Genomic DNA, 20385 nt, shown 5'->3' with positions numbered 1-20385 from the left:
CTTCCAACCTACACAGGCACCAGGCATGCACCTGTTACACATAAATACATGTAGGCAGAACACTCATACACATAAAATAAATCTAAAAAATACATACAGAGAGAGTTATGCCAAACTTGACTATAACTACAAACTAGAGAAAAACACAATTCAGCTGTGGGGGGGGGGGGTCCACCATTTAAACCTAGACCCAAAATCCTTTGCGTGTATGCTTCACAAAGTGAGCATTCTTCAATGAGAGGATTAATATTCCTAGTAGCCCCAATGACAGCCATGCTTCCTTTCCATCTCCTTTATAAAGAAATTCAACAGAAACGTGAAAGGTCGTGGGAGTCAGGTAAGACAGACCTAAATGGTTTTACTCACAGCCAGTTTTATTAAAATGAGGAACTCCAAAGTTCTCTGTGTTCTACTACTGTGATGAGATGAACTACTCCAAATGACTTCAGAAATACTGAGTGGCCCACAAGTGGGAGGCTGCTAGCATTGCTGCTGATTCAGGAGATGCCGGAGTGGGAGGGTTCACCCAAGATCAACCCGGAAATCCATGGAGTTCTTGGGAGGTGGTTGTTGGTTAGGCACAGGCAGGCTCACAACACAGTGTGACTAACACACATAAAAAGCATCATCAGCCTCTGTTTGGAAGGTGGTAAGCAAAATTTCCATCCATGTGCTCAAGCCTACAGCACTTCACTCCAGCCCCGCTCCCCTCACAGGCTTGGCCCTGCCAGCCCCAAACTGAAGGCAATATCCTCCACTTTCCTCACCACCCAGGCAGCTTTTGCTCAGGGCCCCTTCCCGTGAGTAGGTCTGAGACCTGGACAGGATACTAGGTTTGTACACAGCCTCTTACTCAGCAACCACACCACCTCTCCTTTCAAATGTCACCCAGACTCAACCCTTTCTTGTCATTGCTCATCAGCCACTGGCATCAATGTCCATCCTCTCATCTGGACTCCATAATTCAGTCTGTTTCCATGCCAGCTCTGGGCAAGGCATTTTCCTTCAAACACGAAACCTATCACTCTCTGCTTTAAATCAACTGGGTAGAGTAAATAACTTCTAATTTTTTTGTGGCCCAGTAGGATAATGATACTTGCCAATTAATTGAATGTGTCAAAATAGCTATCAGAAGTGAGTTTGAATGTTTCAAACACAAAGAAGCGTCATGTCTGAGATAAGAGATATGCCAGTTACCCTAATCAGGCTGTTACATATTGGATCCAGGTATTGAAATGACATATTGTAACCCCTAAATATGTATTTTTAAAATTACAAATCAATTTTAAAATAAGTTCAAGATATGTAAATCATCCTGTGAAATTTCAGTGCCCTTAGAATAAAACTTAAACTCTGTAGAATATCCTAGAAAATCCTACCTCACCAGCCACTGGCTGACTTCTTTAACATTGTCTCCTATCTTAATTCTTCACTGTTTCCCAGCCACCCTGGCAAGAACAACCTCTGCCTGCTCAAATCATAGTAGCCACCCTCAGTTGCAATCTCCCTGTCAGGCCTCATGTTAACGTGTTTCCTTCTGGCACAACATAGGTCATTTTTTAATGAGTTAGTAAATGAAAAAGAAAACAATATATAATCAACAATTACATGAAGTTTAGGATTGAAGATATAGCTCAAGGGTAGAGCACTTGTTAGACTTGACTCCTCGGTATGGATATATGTATGTACACACACACACATACACATACACACACATACACATACACACACACACACATATTACACATAATATATTATATATCACTCAGTGCATGAGCCATTGATGTTAGATAAGCCATTCTTCATTAGCTATGTAACTTTGCACCCAATAATATTATATCTTTGCTCTTTTATAACCTATAAAATGGGCATAGTGATAGTCCTGGTCTTATATGCTATAGAAAGAAAATGCATATTAAATACTTAGTACTATGCCTGGGACACTGCATATGTAAAATAAATGCTATGTTTTAGTGGAGGATTAGTGTCACAGTTATCTTTAAAAAATATTAGTATAAACTATAGAAACTAATTGTCACCTAGAAAGTGGTTCCCCAAGACTGAATAATGTGATGAGAAATCCCAAGTTAAGTTTTTCTATCTACCGCTAATATCCAGGTTAAATATTTTTGGACAGCTTGACACAGCTGGGCTTATCTGGGAATGGAAAACTTCAACCTAGAAGATGTCTCCATCAGATTGCCCCACAGACAAGTCTGGGGCATTTTCTTGATTAACGGTTTATGTGGGAGGGCCCAGGTCACTCTGAGCAGTGCCACCCCTGAGCAGGTGGTCTTCAGTTGTGTAAGAAAACAACCTGAACAAGCTAGGAGGAGAAAGCCAGTAAGCAACATTCCTCCAAAGCCTCTGCATCAACTCCTGCCTCCAGGATCCTGTCCTGATGTTCCTCAATGGTCTGTGACATGAGCTATGTAAGCCAAGTAAACTCTTGCCTCCCTACGTTGTTCATGGTCATGATCTTTACCACGGCAATAGGAACCTACCTAGGAAACCAATCCAATTATGCCATCCTCTGTGGCAGGAACCATATCTCCCTACATCACACAAATATGGCCCCAATCTCTTCCCCTATCTCCAACTCATCTCCTTTGTATAGCATAGTATTTTGATTAAGAAAAATAGACTGCAAAGTCAGCTTCTCTTATGGTCCTGGGACTTTTGATAAACTGGACTCACATTTCCTATCTACCTTACACTGATGTTGACAGCCTTCGTCTTTCTGCTAGGAACAACAACCCCATGGCAAGAGGACATATGAAGCAATAAAGAACATGGAACGTGGAGACACACAGTTGACTTCAAATGCCAGCATGCTCCAGAGAATACTGACTTCTCAGTTATAAAAATAAACTAGGAGTATGCGGTCAAGGAGGCTGGAGGGAAATTTGTTACATCATCTTACTGAAAACCTCCAGAGCTTTCTAGGATATGGAACGCTCTGAGAAACCCCCCAGTGGGGAAGTTGGTACTCCACACACTTGATTAAGAGTCTCCTTTGTGGGTCCCTTGGAGCAGCTGTTCATGGAACTCACTCTAGGAATACTGTACTCCTTCATCCTTAAATCCCAACATAACTCATCTGTAAGTTATAAATAATCTAAGCACATAACATAGTCTGATGAAGTTATGAGGACCCTGGTCCTTGTTACCCATATGGCTCTTGATGGCCATCCACATGCCCCTCCCAAGTCATTATTCAAAGCATATACAATGGGATAGAAAACACATGATTTTCTAGAATTCTGTAGAAAATTACTTCTTTGCACATTCTCCAACCTACTCCCTATACACTCCATCCACTCCTTTGAGACTCAACTTCTTGGAGCCACAAGATATAATTTTTTTCTCACTTTCTCAGTCAGAGAGCCTAAACTACCTCATGGAAACTCATGGTTGCTGGAAGAAGAGAAATCCAAAATCCAATGAAGTGTTCATCTGTGGAAGAGACACAGAGCACAGGGAAGTGTTGCAGATACTTGCCATTCCACGCCACTATTAGTGATGTGTAATGATTGGAAGATAATGGCTCCATGCCTTTGAAGACTAAAATGATGAAGCTCTCTCTGCAATGACGACTGGCCAATGTGAAGAGTCCTCATTTGACAACAAAACAACCTGAATCCCTTTTATGAGGTATGGAATGTGTCTTAGGTAATAAACACTTAAGTAATTAGGTGGATTTTATGGAAGCAGCCATAAACTGAAACATGGGGAAAATATCTTGGCAATAGGTTGACGCCCAGTGAGGCAGGTATATAAAAGCCAGGGCAGAAGTCAGAAGCATTCAGACATCAACTGACTACTCCTCTCAACCCAACCTCAACCCAACTCCCAAAGCCATGGCTTGCTGTGTCGCCCGCTGCTGCAGCGTCCCCACCGGCCCTGCCACCACCATCTGCTCCTCTGACAAGTCCTGCCGCTGTGGAGTCTGCCTGCCCAGCACCTGCCCACATGAGATCAGCCTTCTGCAGCCCACCTGCTGTGACCCCTGCCCCCCACCCTGCTGCCAACCTGAAGTGTACGTGCCAACCTGCTGGCTGCTCAACTCTTGCCACCCGACTCCCGGCCTGAGTGGTATCAACCTGACCACCTATGTCCAGCCTGGTTGTGAGAGTCCCTGTGAGCCCTGCTGTTAACCAGTCAAGTCTTTCTCCCAGGTTCAGGGGCCTGGCTGCTCAGGATCCTCCCCATCACCTGCCCTTCCACAACTGCCTCTGCCTGCATCAAAGTTTCATCAACCCCAGGGCCCAGGAACAGAGACCCATGGACATGCTTAAGTTCTTAATGCCTTGTTCCTTTGGGCACAGATGGATGCCTTCTCTCTTTTGAGCTCTGCTCCTCCTTTCTGAGAGATAACCATTTGGACTACTCATTAATAAAGTTCATTCTGGCTTAGCATTCATGGCCTCATAGCTGTTTATTTATGTGTTTCCTCTTAGGGAAAGAGGAATGCCAAGCTCTACCTGAAAGTAGGTTCTTATACAACCTAAGACCCATCCCAACATAGTGAGAATCTTATGCTGAAATTCATTTCAAAGTCATATATGAATGAGTATTTGTGATCATTTGGAAAAGGAAGACCCCAACAGGTCCTTTTTGAGGATCTTTCCATTTAATGAATATTTTTGGAGCTGTATACTGCGCCATGTAGGATCTAGACATGAATATAATGTTTAAATTTTTATTCAATTCTTGTTTCTTCCTTGGTTAACTAAGAAAAAATGATTGTTGTGCTAGCATGTGGAAATAATATCTCCCCCTTACTCACAGTCAGCAAAATTTATGCTCATAATCGAGGTAATTTTGAAATTCCAAACTCTAAATACAAGTCAATGCACCCACAGTTGATTCTCGAGAGAGCAGCGCCCCTCACGGGAAGGCTTCTAGGAGCCTTCATTATGCTAGAGTGTGCCGTGAGTTTGCAGTAGAGCAGTAGAGTGTGGACTTCTCCCTAATCAACTTAATCCATGTTTTCCTCTTTCGACTTTGTTTTCATAAATTAGCTTCATAAGAAACATTTAGCTTCATAGACAGGCGTTTTCTGGAGAACACTTGGGGAGAGTTAGGCATCCCTTCCAGGCTCTGAAGTCCAGTGGCAAAGAGAGACATTGCAAAATTATATCTATGCTACTAAAACTTTGAATATATATATTTGTGGAGCTGAGGCTCAAACCCAGGGCTTTGCGCTTGCTAGGCAAGCGCTCTACCACTGAGCTAAATCCCTGACCCCTGAAAATAACTTATTATTATTATTATTATTATTATTATGTGTTTTAATTTTATACATCAGCCATGGGTTCCCCTGTCCTCCCCCTCCCGCCCCACTCCCATCTTCCCCCCAGCCCCTCCCCTCCATTCCCATGTCCTCCAGGACCAAGACACCCATGGGGACTCATATAAACCTGGTGGATTCAGTACAGGCAGGTCCAGTCCCCTCCTTCCCGGCTGAACATGTGTCCCTGTGTAAGCCCAAGGTTCCAAACAGCCAGCTTATGCACCAAGGACAGGTCCTGGTCCCACAGCCTGGGAGCCTCCCAAACTGTTCAAGCTATTCAATTGTCTCACTTATCCAGAGGGCCTGATCCAGCTGGGGGCTCCACAGCCGTTGGTTCATAATTCATGTGCTTCCATTCGATTGGCTATTTGTCCCTGTGCTTTTTGCAATCTTGGATTCAACAATTCACGCTCTTGCAGTCCCTCCTCCTTCTCGACAGTTGGACACCTGGAACTTCACCTGGGGCCTGGCTGAGGATCTCTGCATCCACTTCCATCAGTTATTGGATGAGAGTTCCAAGACAACTGCTAGGGTGTTTAGTCATCTGATCACCAGACTAGGTCAGATCAGGCCCTCCCTCAACCACTGCCAGCAGTCTACAGAGGATATATCATTGTGGATTTCTGGGGACCTCTCGAGCACTCTGCCTCTTCCTATTCTCATGTGGTCTTCATTTATCATGGTCTGTTGACAAACATGGTATGTACTCACTCATAGGAGGATACTAGATGTAAAACAAAGATGACTAGACTGCTACACAACTCCAGGGAGGCTACCTAGAAAACGGGACCCTAGGAAAGACCTAGGGATCACCCAATGACAGAGAAATGGATAAGATCTGCATGAACAACCTAGACGACAGTGGAAGTAATGAAGGGCAAGATTTGAGGGAAAGAAAGCTTAGGGGAGCAGGAGATCCCAGCTGGATCAAGAAAATAACTTTTAAATAAATGGAAACTTAATTTTGTGTTATGTTTTAATTTTTCCCTTTGAAGTGGGAGACTAGTAAATATGTAAACACTTCAGCATGAGAACTAGCTTGCTTGGAAAATCTTAAAAGTGTACATGTGTGTGCATACATATGTGTGTGGAGTATGTGCACATGTGTATGTGTACGACCTATCTTGGACAAAATATCTCAAACTGTAAAATTAGAAATTACACAGCATAAAACATAGAGGACTGAGAGGCCAAAGACCTATAAATCAACAATACTGTGGATCAAGACACTTAACACAAAACTGCTTTCATTTTTAGGCATCTTTTTTTACCAAAATGTCTTTTGGGTTGAGTGCCCTATGCTGTAATTTACATTTTTACATCAACCGAACACTCATTGCTCAGGTATTTACTGCAAAAGAAAACAAGCAAGAAGAGGTTTGGATAAGTGCTGTCTTCCTGAATAATCATTTTTGTGTGAATTTATTGTTTCTTGTTCCCTCACGTGAGGTCCCATGAGTTTACAGAAGCCTCAAGTATGCTTAGATGTTGACTTGTTCAAGCGGCTTATACTGTCATGTCACTGAAATATCCATAATAATATTAGACAGAAGTGAAATATTCTTTATACTGCAGAATCGCATCTAAGTTCTGACAGCACAAATATATGTTCCTCTTGGAAAAAAAATCTCTGTGTTATTCCCTTGGTTGTGATGAACAGCCTAAATACAGTAAAGTCTTTCCAGAAAGTAGCCAGACTGTTGCAACCTAATTGTATAATTGAATATTTCCTTACCTTGGGGACTTTGCAGCAATTCTTCCTCTCTCTCTCTCTCTCTCTCTCTCTCTCTCTCTCTCTCTCTCTATCTATCTCTCTCTCTCTCTCTCTCTGCCACCCTCCCTCCTATCTGCAGCCTAATTTTCCATGTTATTATTCCATCCTCTGCTTATGTCTCAGAAGTGTGATGAGGACTGAATGACCCAAGAATACAGACCACCTCATCCACAGCAATGAGTTGTCCCAGGAAAGCTTCTCACCGTGACTTCACCAGCTGTTCTCAGCTTTCTCTCCAAAAGGACATCCTTTCATTTGGGGAAATATGCATTTTTCCCAAATGGCTTTCCTAAATATGTTTTTTAATTTCTTCATTTCTTTGCTCATCAGTTTGTAAGTTTCAGTGTACATGTGACACCAACATATGATACGTGTGTGTGTGTGTGTGTGTGTGTGTGTGTGTGTGTGTGTGTGTGATATTTATATCATCATATATATCATCATCCCATTGTCACACTTGTAAGGGATAAAAGTTTAGATTTTGACACTGAAAATAGCTCTAAATGTGTAACTACACCCACCACAGGATTTAGCATGCAAAGGCCCTTGGGTCATTAAAAAGCCCCACTGCTTCGTTGCTTCTGCAGCCCTGAACAAGTTTCTTAAGATTTCTGGGTTTCCCTGGGAGTCCAGTTGGTGAGAGAGAGGAAGGATTTTACGAGCTAGAGATGTTGAGACCATGGTTGGAGGAAGCAAGGGACAAATAGCCAAACTAGTGGAAGCACATGAACTGTGAAACAATGGTGGAGGAGCCCCCATGGAACTGGACCAGGCCCTCTGGATAAATGGGCCAGTTGATTAGCTTGAACTGTTTGGGAGGCCCCCAGGCAGTGGAGCCAGGACCTGTCCTTGATGCATGGGCTGACTTTTTGGAGCCTGGGGCCTATGCTGAGACACTTTGCTCAGCCTTGGTGTAGGGTGGAGGGGACTAGACCTACCGTGGCTGAGTTTGCCAGGCTAGAGACCTTGCCTTGGAGGAGGTGAGAGTTGGGGGTGTATTGGGGAGAGGGCTGGGGGGTGGGAGGAGGGAGGATGGGGGAATCCGTGGCTGATATTTGAAATTAAGTTAATTATAAAATAAAAATACTATTAAAAAATCATCAATGAAAAAAAAAAAAGATTTCTGGGTTTCTGGTCTTAAGTCAGTAAAACAGATTGGTTAGCCAGACCACATCTAAAATGTCTTTCAGTTTTCACACACTGCATTATAGATTTCTCCAGAAACATTACAGATAACAAATACTTTGTGCTGGTTAATAAGGATTGCCAACTTCAGCTAGGAGACAGTTTTCTGGACGTGTCATAAGTAAACTTCTAGAGTGGGTTAACAGAGGCCATTAGGTTTGTTTGTTTGTTTGTTCATGAAATGCACTTCTTTCTAAACACTTCTGATTAAAAAAAAAATCTTAATCCAACTCCTCCACTGAAGCTTCCTTTGCCACAGCAGCCTTCTGCCATAGTGATTTCACTTATGGAATGTCTCATAACAGCCACAGGAGCATCTGTGAAAAATTCATTGAATAATTTTTCATGCCCCACACAATGCTGGAGGTTTTGCATGAGGAATTCTCATTTAATAGTTATTTTATCATAGTAATAATATTATAGTGGGTAGCTACTTTTTTTCTAGACTTGCAGTTGAAAAATTGAAATCCATGTAGATTCAAGGATTTCATTTATGCCTGACAACTCAGAAGTTATAATACAAACTGAGCTCTGAAACCCCATAGCTTGACCAACTTCTTGATTAAATGTCTTTAGAATCATATACTAAAAGAATGCTAGCGGCTTCCATCAGATCATGTTCCCCACAAGGACAGGGACCATCTACATCTTCTATGATCCTGTCTTCACCTGACCCTTTGGGACATACTAGAAAGTCAGTGAGCACCTGACTTCCAGTGAATGAGTTAGCTCATCAATGGCCTTTACTGTGGTGACACACTAACTTAAACCTTGAAGCATTAGCACTCTAACAGAATTACAGCGGAAAGAAATTGGAAATGGTGTCTGTCTGTCACCTGACTGGCCATTGTCAACACTGAGTGTGGCTTTGAACAACAGAAGTGACAGGTCAGTGGTTTGGTTTTTGTAAAAAGCAAAAACTCTATATGCTAGTTTGTAAAGAAATGCATACTCATTTTTTTCAGGCCACATACCATCCTAAGAACCTGTATTTTAATCTATTTCCATTTGTAAAGAAAGTAGCCAATCCCTTGTAAAACTAAAGGCATATTCATATTTGTACTTATTTGCATGTCTAGTTGATGAAGGGCTAGTAGATAGGAAATCATCCAGCAAGTTCTGTTATCTCTGAACACAATCATGTTGTGTGTCTTCAACATTCATGTATTCCCTCAGACCCATGCAAAAATACCACGTGTGTCTGATAGAAAAAGAAAAGTCCTACAGGTTTGGGCTTCCCAAATGTATCACGGGCGCACAATTTGAGAAGGACTCTTTCTTAGTTTTTGGGAACATTATTCTTGATACTTTGCACTCAATATAGACCACTTGTAGGAAGAAATTCTAGGGAATGGACAAGAAGAAACTCAGGATAAATGCAAGCATGTTAACATATCATTGAGTTAATGGAGAACTACGTGACACCATTTTGACACAGGAAGCAAGTTTGAATGAAGCAACACAACCAAATAAAAGCTCAGGAGCACATGTCCCGTGGCTGAAACAGAAGGTCCTGTGTTATTTGTATGGGGTTGTGCAAACATCAACAAGGAAGCCTGCTGAAGGCCAAGGCCATGTTCCCTGAAATAGGTAGGTATAAAAGGCTCTCCCAGGGCAACTTTGTGGAAGATCGCCTTCCTCAGCAACAAAACTGTCACCATGACTGGCTGCAATCCCTGTCTCCAAGGATGCTGCCGTGTTCCCATGGGCCCGGCCACCACCCTCTGCTCCTCTGATGTATACTGTCCATGTGAAGTCTGCCTGCCCAGCACCTGTCCACACAAGATCAGTCTCCTTCAGTCCACCTGCTGCGTTACTTGCCCCCCACCCTGCTGCGTGCCTGATTCCTATGTGTCATCGTGCTGGCTGCTCAACAAGGGCTCCCCTGCCCCAGATCTGACAGGGATCTCTGTTTCCACCTGTGTCCAATCTTGTGAGTGTAAACCCTCCTGCTGCTAAAGGAAGACATTAAAAGAGCTTGCCCATGTTGCCTTAAGGATCTGCAATGGTTGACAAAGGGCTTTAGTTAGACACTCTGGAAGATGCTTTGACACTGGGACTTCGTTTTTTTTGCAGAAGGATTCTTCCTGTGTTTTGAACAATGGTTTCAGAGGAATGGAAAGATTGCAGTCAAGGATCTCCTTATTTGGAAAGTAAATAAACACCACCATCCCCCAGATCCTGTGCTGTCTCAGTGTTTAATGCAATAATTACACAAGGACTCTTGACACATGCATCATGAAGCTGAAAGGTGTACAGCAGAATTATACTTTCCGATGACATCAACACAAATCTCATAGCTGAAGGGAAGTCACACAAGGATACAGAGATACATGGAGAAAATTGCCTGAATCATCAAACATTCATTCACTCTAAGCTTAGAACTGTTTTACATTTCAAGATCAACACCTAGCACCTACGCTTACTTTTGTTTGTTTGTTTGTTTTCCCTGAATGTATAAACAACTCACATGTGTCCTTAAAGACACAGACAAGCTGGCCAATAGACATCCATACACTCACATCCCAAGCATTTCTCAGATGCCTCTGATGGCCCAGGCATCTTCTCAAGTGCTTGAAGGAAATAAACAGGACCAAGGATACAGTTCCCATCACAAGGGCCTTGCACCAGCATGAACAATAGAAATGTAAGGGAGACTGTAATGTGTAATATGACAGCACAGATAATTGTGAAAACATCTGGAAGGACTAATCTGTAAAGGAGGTATATGGGCCAAACCCTCACGAATAAGAATGGCTTGGGAAGCAGAAAACTAGCGCAGGACATTTTAAGCTAAAGCAGCAATCTAAGTGAGATGACAGAGGGAACATTCTCACTTACGATGAACTCAGCATTCAAACAAAGCCTAACGCCTGTTCTTTGTATGTGTAACTCGTGACACTTCACGGTGGCCGCATCTAACGCTTATCCAGTCACCCTTCTTCTTTCAGACATGCCATGTTGGTTAAACAACAACTCACCAAGGATTCTGTGCTTCACCAAAAATCATTTTCCATCCAATAGACTATGTAATTTAGATGCCACGGGCTGAGTGCTTTGTGTTAGAGCCGTGTGACGATGTCAGAACCGTCAGCTAGTGCATGTTAGACACTGTTGTGTCTCATCTTCTGTCGACAGGAAGACAAATCAAGGCCAGCTGAGGTGAAGAATGCTGTAGAAGGCATCTCAGAGGAATTTACTATCCAGTTGAAGATCCAAGAGGGAAAAACAAATAAATATGCAGACGAGAGTTCAAAACACATTTTAATGAAGTCCTACATTGCATTGCTACAGTCGCCATCTTAAACCTGCTCTTAACTCTGTGAAACACATGGTTTCTCCTGTGAATCCCATTTTGTCTTATTTTAAAGTGTATATGTCATTCATGTGAAAATGAATTAGGGGGCCGGGCAGCAGAGGCACACACCTTTACTCCCAGCACTAGGAAGGCAGAGCCAGGCGGATCTCTATGAGTTCAAGGCCAACCTGGTCTACAGAGCAAGATCCAGGACAGGAACCAAAACTACACAGAGAAACCCTGTCTTAAAAAATCAAAAAAAAAAAAAGAAAAGAAAAGAAAGAAAGGAAGGAAGGAAGGAAGGAAGGAAGGAAGAAAGAGAGGAAGGAAGAAAGGAAGAAAGAAAATAAATTAGGTTCATTTTCCTTTCATAAAATATCTGATCAAGGAGAGCAAGTGAGTGTTTTTGGTATTGGTTTTGGTTTATTTTGTTTTTCATTTGTTTATTTTTTTCTCTTTCCAATGGTTTTTATACTTTGGCTCATCTTTAAGAAAAGAGAAGCTATGGAAAAATAAAACATAACCCCACCTTTAAAAGGTCACTAGACCAAAAAAATAAATCACTTCCTATAGATTTATTTCAAACAATGAAAAAGAATCTAACCCCATATCATCCTGTCTGATTCATTGCTTGCCTGGGAGAGCTTGAACTTTATTATCACTAAATAAAGAAAATGTTTGAAGTTTATATTGTCAGGTGAAATATTCACATTTATAGATGAGTAGATAATTTAAAATTAAGAAGAGGGGAGGAAGATTTCAAACCTAAAAGTGTACATGAGTTATCACTTGCTCAAATTACTTGTAACTCACACCAGCTTGAGCATGGCAAAATGCTGTAAAGATAAAAATATGATGATCTTATGTCAAAAATACTGACTCCATGAGTCAAAACTACAACTGAATTAATAAGGGCAGGAACTCTTAACAGACAAGAAAATACCAAACTGATTAGATAATCTTTGTGGAAAAGGGTGTCATAAACAAAAGCAGGAAAAGAAGGATGGCTTCTGATTGGACTCTCACCCACTGGGGAGGATATAAAAGAGTCCAGACTGACAGGAGACATTTAAACCTCAGAGACTCCATCTTTACATTGGACCAAAGCCAACCAGACTCCATCACCATGGCTTGCTGTGTCGCCCGCTGCTGCAGTGTCCCCACCGGCCCTGCCACCACCATCTGCTCCTCTGACAAGTCCTGCCGCTGTGGAGTCTGCCTGCCCAGCACCTGCCCACATACCATTTGGCAACTGGAGCCCACCTGCTGTGACAACTGTCCCCCACCCTGCCACATTCCTCAGCCCTGTGTGCCCACCTGCTTCCTGCTCAACTCCTGCCACCCGACCCCAGACCTGCTGACTGTCAACCTCACCACCTATGTGCAGCCAGGCTGTGAGGAGCCCTGCACCCCAAGGTGCTGCTGACCTGTGGCTCCCTTGCTCAGAGACTGATACTGCAGACCCCAGGAGCTGCCTAACCCCTGTCCACTTGTCTCAGATGTTGTTACAATGTTAAAGTAGGCAGATGGTCAGGGCTATGAAAACCCTACCTTTGATTTTAATGGCAAGAAAGCTGAGAAATTTGCTTATGCAAATGGAATCATGTGATTCATTTGAACAGGTGAATGTCTTCCCTTATGAAAATGCTATTGAAATCTTTAAGATTTCAAATTATAGGGTTTGGGATCATGTTGTTTCTAGGATCTCATTTCCTGAATTGAGTATTTTCAGAGGCAAAATAATCTCTGGATGGGTATTCTAATAAACTGCATTTCCCTGGCCATGTATGTTCTTTATTTATGGTTGTGTTTGAAATTCGTTTCTTGTATTTCAAAATAGAGGATCTTTTTTTTTTTTAATGGTAGAAAGTTCCAGAAGAAGGCAGCATTGGAGCTAGTATGCTGGCATGCCATCCTAACCTCTTGTCTGTCTTTAATGTCCATCTTCTGTCCTTTCCTTCAAACTCACAGAATCCTCAGAACAATACTACATAATGATATGAGCAAAGCTACTTAAGCTATTAAGTGTTCTCATAATTATAAATTTAGTTACTAAGGCAACCAGAACTTAACCCCAGGTGTGTCTGACTCTATAGCCCAATTCTTTCCCACATCTTAAAGCCTCCAGTGCAAGCAGATGAAGAAATTTGATCAGCACCTATGACACAGATTCAAAACATGCATGAAAAATGAAAAAAATGTAAGATTCCTCAGCAAAATCATCACATCCAATTTTGACAGGAAGGGGATAAGTGGGCTCTAGTCCAATTTGATCGGGATTCAGCTCTAAGATCTGGGTCAGTTCTGTCTCATCTTCATTTACAAAGCTCAAAGTGGTCGACTCTAGACACTAATACATGCCTCCTTTGCCATCTGTTATCACAGAAGTGTTAGTCCAGGAATCAGTAGAATGTCAGATTCTCTTAGACAACAGATGAAGAACGAGAGCTAAAACTTCCATCAAAGCTGGGTACAGCTGTAGCTGTACCTCCAGTGATCAGGAGGCTGAGATGGGAGGACAGAGAGGTCAAGGCCAGGCTTGAGAAACACAGGGAGATTCTATCTAAAAAAGAAAGAGAAAGAAAGAAATTGGCTAATTGAACCCATTAGCTGCTTTTATGAACATACATAAATTTATATCATAGATATATAAATTTTCTCAGCCTTTTCTGAGTGTGTATGTGTATTATACCTGCATTATATATATATATATATATATATATATATATATATATATATATATATATATATAAGGTTTTACTATATAATACATATCCGCATACAAACAAACAACACATGTAGAAATACACAGGTCAAACTCTGGAAAAGCCCTGAGATAAAAACAAAACAATATTTGTGTGTTCAAAAAAACGAGTAGGTGAAAAAACAGAGCAGTAAATGCCTAAATAAACCTGTCTTAAAATATCTTCAGAGGCCCATCAGTGTCACTAGAGAGAGATATACCAGAGCATTCTCATAGGCTTCTTGATGTTTCTGCTTTGAAAGTCTGCCATTTGTTCAAGAATCACAAGCACAGGGTTTCCATTTTACAGAACCCGTAGCTCATTGCCCCTGCATCCTATATTTACTTAGTCTTTAGCAAGTGAGTCACCAGATCATCTAAGGACTATTATCTCACCTTTCCAGGTCTCACTAGCTTTATTTATAAGCAGAGTAATTTCCAGGTCTCTTAGGCCACTGAAGAGAAAATACTTTCATTAAGTATTGCATATCTTGTCAATAAAAATATTATCATCATGTACTTGTTATTTAATAACTGAGTCTATTCATACAATCTTAAATCTCATTTATAACTAGAGAGGCATGATATTCTGCATACACAATGATAAGTCTTTTTATTGTAGTTACAAAGTAATGGCATACCCTAAGTAGATTGGCATCTTTCAGCCATGAAAATCTGATGATCTGCACACCATTTTTTCTTTATAACGTCTCCAGAAAATGTCAAAGGACCATCCTTTCCTTTTTCATTTTGCTCTTAGAAACTAATTATGATTTCTAAAATCAGCAATTTATAATATATGCACAATAAGCCTTTCCAACAGACTGTAAATTCCATGAAGACAGAGATAAAGTTTATTGTGTTCACTGCCAACCTTTGTCACAGCACCTGGAATTACTCCTCAATAAATGACTAACTATGTCATTAATTTTTTAATGAATGAGACCGGGCTGAGGAAATAGCTCAGTTGGTAAAGTGTTTGCCTTGCAAATGTAAGAACTTGAGTCTGATTGCTAGAATCCACATTTTAAAATAAATAAATAAAAATAAAGCCAGGCAAGGTGGCACATGCCTTTTATCCCAAACTCTCAAGGCAGAGGCAGGTAGATCTCTGTGAGTTTGAGGCCAGCCTGGTCTACAGAGAAAGTTCCAGGACATCTATGGCTACACAGAGAAACCCTGTCTCAAAAAACAAAAACAAGCTGGGGTCATCCTTGGGGATTCCTGGCAACTTCCCTAGCACTGGGTTTCTCTCTATTCCCTGGGTTTCTCTCTATCCCCATAATGTCTCCCTCTATCATGGTATCTCTTTCATTGCTTTCCCACTCCATCCCTGTTTCAGCTTGACCATCCCATTCCCTTATGTTCTCATCCTCTATCCCCTATCCTCCATTGCTCACCCCTCATCACGTCTACTCATGGAGATCTCATCTATTTCCCCTTCCCATGGTGATCCATGTGTCCCTCTTTGGTTCTTCCTTGTTAGCTAGCTTCTCTGGAGTTGTGGGTTGTTGTCTGGTTATCCTTTGCTTTATGTCTGTATCCACTTATGAGTGGGTACATGTTTGTCCTTCTGAGTCTGAGTTACCTCACTCAGGATAGTATTTTTTATTTCCAAACAGTTGCCTGCAAATTTCATGATGTCATTGTTCTTCTCTGCTGAGTAGTACTCCATTGTATATATATACCACATTTCTTAATCCATTCTTCAGTTGATGGGCATCTCGGTTGTTTCCAGGTTCTGGCTATTATGAATAATGCAGTGCTATGAACATAGTTGAGCATGTATCTTTGTGGTATGATTAAGCATTCCTTGGGTATATGCCCAAGATTGGTATAGCTGGGTCTTGAGGAACATTAATTCCCAATTTTCTGAGAAACTGTCACACTGATTTCCAAAGTGGCTGTACAAGTTCACACTCATACCAATAGCAGAGGAGTGTTCCCCTTGCTCCACATCCTCTCCAACATAAGCTCTCTGCTATGAAATGTTCTGTATGTCAAATGTGTTGCTCTGATTGGTTAATAAATAAAACACTGATTGGCCAGTAGCCAGGCAGGAAGTATAGGCGGGACAAGCAGAAAAGAGAATTCTGGGAAGTGGAAGGCTGAGGCAGAGAGACCTGCCAGCCACTGCCATGACAAGCAAGATGTAAGGTACCGGTAAGCCACAAGCCACGTGGCAACTTATAGATTAATAGAAATGGGTTAATTTAAGATAGAAGTAGATAACAAGAAGCCTGCCACAGTCATACACTTTATAAGTAATATAAGAGTCTGTGTGTTTATTTTATAAATGGACTATGGGACTGCTGGGGCTTGGTGGGACCTGGAGAGAAGCTCTCCAGCTACAGCTATCTGTAGTGCTTCTGATCTTAGTCATTCTGACAGGTGTAAGATGGTATCTTAGAGTCATTTTGATTTGCATCTCCCTGATGACTAAAGATGCTGAGCAATTTTTTAAATGTCTTTTGGACACTTTTGGCCATTTGAAATTCTTCCTTTGAGAATTCTCTGTTTAGCTATATAGCCCATTTTTAATTGGATTTTTAGGTATTTCCATGTCTAGTTTCTTGAATTCTTTATATATTGGAAATCAGCCCTCTGTCACATGTGCCGCTGGTGAAGATCTTTTCCAATTCTATAGGCTGTCATTTTGTCTTATTGACCGTGTCCTTTGCCCTACAGAAGCCTCTCAGTTTCAAGAGGTCCCATTTATTAATTGTTGCTCTCAGTGTCTGTGCTACTGGTGTTATATTTAGGAAGTGATCTCCTGTGCCAATGCATTCAAGATTACTTCCTACATTCTCTTCTATCAGGTTCCATGTAAATGGTTTTTTATTGAGGTCTTTTGTGGGGAGCTGCCATTCTAAGATGGTGCCGACTTCCTGACAGCTTTGCCGTAAACAACTCCATATTTGGCTGTGCTTGCTGGGCTGCGCGCCTCGAGGTTTGCGCATGTGCATATATGGTAATTTGGCCTTATGCCCTCAGCCTATCCCGTGGCTCCCTGTGCTTGCATTCTGGTGGGATGCAATCACAGATTGACCCGTTCGCTTGGTTCCCTATATAAGCAGCTGCCTTTTGGGTCTTGGAGCCCCTCACCTCCCACTCTCCCTCAATCAAGAGGCGCTCCAATAAAGTGTGATCTGAGAAGAATCCTCGAATGGTGGTCGTTCTTCCTCGCTGGTTGAGGAGCTCACCACAGTCTTTGATCCACTTGGACTTGAATTTTGTGCATGGTGACAGATATGGATCTATTTGCGATTTTCTACATGTTGACATCCAGTTATGCCAGCACCATTTACTGAAGATACTTTCTTTTTGCCATTGTACAGTTTTGGCTTCTTTGTCAAAAATCAGGTGTTAAAGGGGCTGGACAGATGGCTCAGAGGTTAAGAGCACTGACTGCTCTTCAAGAGGTCCTGAGTTCAATTCCCAGCAACCACATGATGGCTCACAACCATCTGTAAAGAGAATTGGTACCCTCTTCTGGCCTGCACCCATACATGCTATATACATAATAAATAAATAAATCTTTTTAAAAAAAAATTCAGGTGTTCATAGGTGCGTGAATTAATATCAGGGTCTTTAATTCAATTCCATCGGTCTACATGTTGGTTTATATGCCAATAGCAAGCTGTTTTTATTACTTTAGCTCTACAGAAGAGCCTGAAGTCAGGGATGGTGATGCCTCCAGAAGTTACCTTATTGTAAAGAATTGTTTTAGCTATCCTAGGTTGTTTGTTTTTCCATATGAAGTTGAATATTGTTCTTTCAATGTCTATGAAGAATTGTGTTGGTATTTTGACAGAGATTGAATTGAATTTGTAAATTGCTTTTGGTAAGATTGCCATTTTTATTATTCTAGTTCTACCTATCCATGAGCATGGGAGATCTTTTCCATTTTCTGATATCTTTTTCAATTTCTTTCTTCAAAGACTTTTAAATTCTTGTCATACAGGTCTTTCACTTGTTTCGTTAGCGTTACCCCCAAGGTATTTTATATTACTTTGGCCCAGCTAAGACTATTAGCAACAGTGGAGAGAGTGTCTGAACTGAACTGGCTTACTCCAGTGATCAGATCAGTGAATACCCTAACTGTCATCACAGAGCTTTTCTCCAGTGACTGGTGAAAGCAGATGCAGAGACCTACAGCCAAACACCAGGCAGCGCTCCAGGAGTCCAGTCAGAGAGAAAGAGGAGGGATTCTATGAGCTAGTGCATCAGGATCATGATGATGAAACCTGCAGAGATGACCAAACCAAACTAGTGAGAACTAATGAAAGTTGAATCAATGGCTGTGGAGCCTGCATGGGACTGGACTAGGCCTTCTGTATGGTGAGACAGTTGTGTAGCTTGATCTGCTTGGGGGCCCCCAGTGGTAGGATCAGAATCCATCCCTGGTGCATGAGTGGGCTTTTTGGAGCCCACTATCTATGATGCAGCCTTGAGGCAGGGGGGAAGAGCTTGGACTTGCCTCTACTGGATGTGCCTCCCCATGGGAGGTCTTGCCTTCTTGTGGAGGGTGTAGAGGGGATGGGAGGGGGAGGCTGGGAGGTGGGAGGAGGGAAGAGTGGGATCTTTGATTGGTGTGTAAAATGAATGAAAAAAATTTCTTAATAAAAAGAAAACAAAAAAAGGGAAAAAACCAAAAACAAACAAAAAACCCTAAAAGTTAAAGATAAAAAGGGGGGTATTGTGGCACATGCTTGTAATCCCAATGCTGAGGAGGTCGAGACAGGAGGATCCCTGGAGATCACTAACCAGCCAAATCTCCTACTTAAGCAGCTCCAGGCCAGTGAGAGACCCTGTCTCAAAAAGAAAAAGTGGAGGCTTGGAGAAATGGCTCAGAAGTTAAGGGCACTTGCTAGTCTTGCAGAGGACCTGGGTTCAGTTTCCAGCACCCACATGACAGCTCACCCACATGACCATGCTTCCAGTTCCAGAGGGTCTGATGTCTTCTTCTACACGCTGTGGTACCAGATGTTCATATGCTGCACGTGAATAGATATGGGCAGAACATTCATACGCTTAAAAAATAAAAATAATAAAACATTTTTTAAAGGAAATAAAGAATAGTTGAATGGTGTCTAAGGAAAAACAATGGGTTTCTCCTCTGGCCTCCACATACATGTGTACACATGAACCCAAATACAAGCACACACACACATACACACACACACACACACACACACACACAATATTCATTTTCCCTAAGCAATATGGTGTGCAATTTAGCAGCTATTCATTCAGTGAGAAAGCTCAAGAAGGTTCTAGAACACCAGAGACTGTCAAATGTTTTCTTTCAAAGAAAACCATGGGGGACAATTTAAATTTTTTTTTAACTTAGTGTATATGCCAACTGTATTCTCTACTTGCAGATGTTAACATTTTAGTTGTTTACTTATTTAATTGGCATGAACTTTTGAGGTCAGTGTCTGCTGTCTCACCTAATGTTTCTCTTGTGCTTGCTTCCCCTTCTTGCTCCTCTTTCTTATGACTATGTTTCTTTTATCTTTATTTTGCCTTAAGTTTGATCTGCAACTTACTTCAATGGTTGTAATACTCATCTTTGCACACTGTGGACTTTACACTCTTTTCTTCTCATGAGGCTTACAGTGATCTTTAAGTGAGAGAATGTATGACTGCCCTCACTTGCAGAAAAGAATGGCAAGACTCTAAAAAGTGAAAACCCTGTAATAACAAAGGAAGAAGTAACCAGTACTCCTGGGGCCAATAAAGAGCTCTTTCTGACTCTGAGTGTGGTCCTCTTGGTTCTGTACACCTGTTCCCCAAACATGCAGACACACCTGTCATCATACACTGATGGACAGATTGCCTTAGAGTAGCAGGTGAGAAAAGTATGAGAACCATGGCTTAAAGGATGCATGAGTCCAATCTTGGCAGAAATGTTCTAACCTGCAGGGATAATGCTGTCCAGGGACATACCTAGTACTTTCTCTTCAACACTGAAGAGTACCTAAGTCTAAAGGGCCCTGGAAGAGGACTTGGCCCTTTCAGCACAATGAGGGAACAAAAGCTAAAATCAATCTGGGTCAGGCTCATATGTTTGCTTTCTATTGTGA

The 20385-nt window shown here is 41.7% G+C and overlaps 2 protein-coding genes across 2 annotated transcripts; both read left to right on the top strand.

The window, feature by feature from the left end:
- Positions 1–3819: 3819 nt before the first annotated feature.
- On the top strand, positions 3820–4413 carry LOC118588413 (keratin-associated protein 3-1). The gene has a single exon (XM_036194706.1). The coding sequence runs from the start codon at positions 3861–3863 to the stop codon at positions 4155–4157; it is 297 nt and encodes a 98-aa protein (XP_036050599.1). The 5' UTR covers positions 3820–3860; the 3' UTR covers positions 4158–4413.
- An 8266-nt stretch (positions 4414–12679) lies between these two features.
- On the top strand, positions 12680–12979 carry LOC118588462 (keratin-associated protein 3-2). Its single transcript, XM_036194779.1, has one exon. It carries the CDS (start codon positions 12680–12682, stop codon positions 12977–12979), a length of 300 nt encoding a protein of 99 aa, XP_036050672.1.
- Positions 12980–20385: the final 7406 nt, after the last annotated feature.

This window comes from Onychomys torridus, chromosome 8 (assembly GCF_903995425.1).
Source record: "Onychomys torridus chromosome 8, mOncTor1.1, whole genome shotgun sequence".
NCBI classification, from domain to species: domain Eukaryota; kingdom Metazoa; phylum Chordata; class Mammalia; order Rodentia; family Cricetidae; genus Onychomys; species Onychomys torridus.
Note: the sequence above shows the minus strand (reverse complement) of the source record. Positions and strands in the feature narration are given on the sequence as shown.

Bases quoted from the DNA above. Each gene is read 5' to 3' on its own strand.
- LOC118588413 (XM_036194706.1), top strand. From the start codon at position 3,861: ATGGCTTGCTGTGTCGCCCGCTGCTGCAGCGTCCCCACCGGCCCTGCC.
- LOC118588462 (XM_036194779.1), top strand. From the start codon at position 12,680: ATGGCTTGCTGTGTCGCCCGCTGCTGCAGTGTCCCCACCGGCCCTGCC.